The 2,937-nt window shown below is 30.4% G+C and overlaps 1 protein-coding gene across 1 annotated transcript; it reads right to left on the bottom strand.

The window, feature by feature from the left end:
* Positions 1-1,328: 1,328 nt before the first annotated feature.
* On the bottom strand, positions 1,329-2,684 carry LOC133784288 (early nodulin-93-like). The gene is made up of 4 exons (XM_062223704.1): positions 2,395-2,684; positions 1,903-1,964; positions 1,721-1,796; positions 1,329-1,615 (listed from the first exon to the last, which is right to left on the bottom strand). The coding sequence occupies exons 1-4, from the start codon at positions 2,459-2,461 to the stop codon at positions 1,518-1,520; spliced, it is 303 nt and encodes a 100-aa protein (XP_062079688.1). The 5' UTR covers positions 2,462-2,684; the 3' UTR covers positions 1,329-1,517.
* Between the last annotated feature and the right edge of the window lie 253 nt (positions 2,685-2,937).

The following is a 2,937-nucleotide window of genomic DNA, read 5'->3' on the forward strand; positions in this document are numbered from 1 at the left end:
GCTGGGACGCGTGCGGCCTTGGGTTGGCTGGCAGGAGGACATGTGGCGCTGCAGGAGCGCGCCACCTGGTGCTGGGAGAGATGGAGGAGGCTGGGCCTGGGATTAGGGCTTCAGATTGGGCCCTCTATTTCAAGAAAAATGTCATATTTCTCTTATCTTTTTCAAATTTAATTGTTTCATTTTCTCTTTATTTCAATGTGCCAAAATACAACTTTAATTCCTACAAAATAATAATAAATTAAATCACAATCAAATATTTTCATTTATAAAATAAATCATATTAATACCATGAAAATATTAATTAAAATTTAATTTATTTTGACTATTAAAATCAATAAATGTGTATTTTTCACAACTAATCATTTCTCTATATATATATTTTACAACATTTAAATATTATATCTTTAGACATTTTTATTAATTAAAATGATAAAAAAGAATAAAAATCTAATAAATTTGGAGAGAAAGAAAGAAAAGTGAATAAAAAAATAGAATAAATATTTAGAAGAACTCTAAAAAATCTATAAATGTGGAAAAAAAATATAAAGAATATAGAGAAGCTTTATTTTAGATCATGGATTTAAAATAGCAGATAAGCACTCCCACTAGCTCCTCTACTTTATTATTTAAAATACATCACCAAAACCATACTTTCTCAATTTTATATAAAAAAAAATTACAGTACATCATATATGAGTTTCTCTATATATTTCTTTACATTATTTAAATATTGTATCATTAAATATTTTTATCAATTAAAATAATAAAAAATATAAAACTAATAAATTGGGAAAGAGAGAAAGAAAAACAAAAAAAATACTTAAAGGAGGTCTTAAAAATCTATAAATGTAAAGAAGACAATAAAGATATAAAGAAACTCCATTTTAGATAATTAATTTAAAGTATGATGATAATTTTAATAATTTTATCTAAAATTATAGAGAATTCTGTTTTTTAGAAGAGCTATTGTGAATATTCTTAGGCTATTTAGTTACAATTCTTCAAATTTTGAAAGGAACAACTCCTCTAAGTAGATAAACAGTACAGGAAACAAATTAAGAATACTAGGTTAAATAGATTTGGATAATGTTATGATAGATACACAAAATAGACAAGCACCTATCCATTGACAAAGTTTTTTCAAAGAGCGTGTGTGAGGTTGAGATTAAATGCTTCTAGTTTCAATGGTGGGAGGTTATTACAGATCCTTATCTATTTTTCGGATTTAGGATCAATTAATTTCTTACAAGTTTCAGATGCATTCCCATCAATTAAAATAGTTTATTTCACAACACAAAATTGTCAACTGATTTAGGGCTAAATACAAGTTCCAGCTATAATTTTTAGCAATTTTAATATATATTTTTTTTAAATCATCGTATATACATACATTAGGCCATTGGAAGTATTAGAAGTAATACATGAAAAATCAAGACGTGTTTGATAGAATCGGCATAAAAATGATTGATCTTAGTCCTATATTGGTCTTCGAATACAGATTTGGTGAATATTTTAATTTATGCTTCCCTATTCATGGTGGCTTGGTTGAAGGAATTCTTCCTAGCTGTGGCCAGGACAGTCTTGTCAGCAACTATGAAGTATGCAGCTCCAGCCACTGCCATCAGATTGATTAAACTTTTTATTAACAAAAACCCAATATTTATCCTAATATAACTGAGCTTTTGAATGCAGGCATTTAAAGATAAAAGAGTATAGTAACCTGTGGAGATAATAAGAGCTTGAGCAGTGTGGTTGAGATGGGCTTTTGCCCAAGGCAGAATTCTCGCACTAGCAAGCTGCAAGTAAACAAGCATAATATTTTAAACATTATATATATATATATATATATATATTTATATGACATGTATGGACTAGAAGGTTAATTATGAGGGAGGAACTTACAGTTGGAATGGCAGTGGCAATAGTAGCAACAACAGCTGCCTTAGCTCCTGCTTTGACACCTTCTGTTTTTGTGTAAAAATAAAAGAAAAACAATTAGAGGAAAAGGTAAAGTTTCATTGCATTTCTTGAATGATTTTTCGATATTGGTCCAAGTCTATGTTTATTGAGGCTATCGATCATTTTCTATCAGAGTTACATACTAGTGATTTAATGCACACTTCTTTGCTCCCAGCCCAATAATATAGTAATAAAATACAAAAAAAAAAAAAAAAAACCATTTACAGGGCTTCTCTCATCCTTGGGCCAGCAAACAAAACACCAAAAATCTAAGTCAAATAATTAACATGTTGTTATCTGTTAAATAGATTTTCGGACTGATCATGAAGACTCACATTCCATTTTTACTATTTCTAAACCAAAGCCCAAATCTAAATTTCCTAACAGGGATTATAAGCATCTGTATTGAAAGATTAAGAAACAAAAAGAACATACCATGAGAACAGCGTTTAGCCATGGCCAGCCTTTGGTCAAGGGAAGATTGAGCTACATTCTTTGCCATTGTATGATAAAGAGCACTAAAAATGAAAGAAATAACGACTGAAGAAGTAAACAGATAAAAGATCTTAAAGATTTCTAAGCTTTGGTTGAATTGAAGTCATTGGACTTAGTTGAGATATTTATAAGCCTTTTTGGGTGAAAGTAATAGTTGGTGGGTGGTGGGAGTGAATCAGAGACTGATCTTCAGTTGTGCTGTGCAGAGTTTGATGGTTTTGCTTTGAATTCTAAAGCCTATGGGCACTTGTTTTCACCAAGACACATGTTAGTCGGTAGCTATTTGGTTCTTGAGATTATATTCCTTAAAAGCCCTTGGTTTACCAGCAGAGCTCTGAAGTTTAGTTGAGGGCCTCAAGGTAATTTTGATTACCCATGTGTTTGTATTTGGTCACATGGATTTTTCTTACTAATGTTTTTGAACCAAACACAGAAGACAAGAAGAATATGTGAGTAAAAAAGTAACCTTTTTTTGAGATAATG

This window comes from Humulus lupulus, chromosome 6 (genome assembly GCF_963169125.1).
Source record: "Humulus lupulus chromosome 6, drHumLupu1.1, whole genome shotgun sequence".
Lineage (NCBI taxonomy): Eukaryota > Viridiplantae > Streptophyta > Magnoliopsida > Rosales > Cannabaceae > Humulus > Humulus lupulus.

Coding starts and splice junctions, on each gene's coding strand:
- LOC133784288 (XM_062223704.1), bottom strand. CDS start 2,461: ATGGCAAAGAATGTAGCTCAATCTTCCCTTGACCAAAGGCTGGCCATG. Junction 1,965..2,394: donor GGCTAAACGCTGTTCTCATG/GTATGTTCTTTT, acceptor ACACAAAAACAG/AAGGTGTCAAAGCAGGAGCT. Junction 1,797..1,902: donor TTGCCACTGCCATTCCAACT/GTAAGTTCCTCC, acceptor GTTTACTTGCAG/CTTGCTAGTGCGAGAATTCT.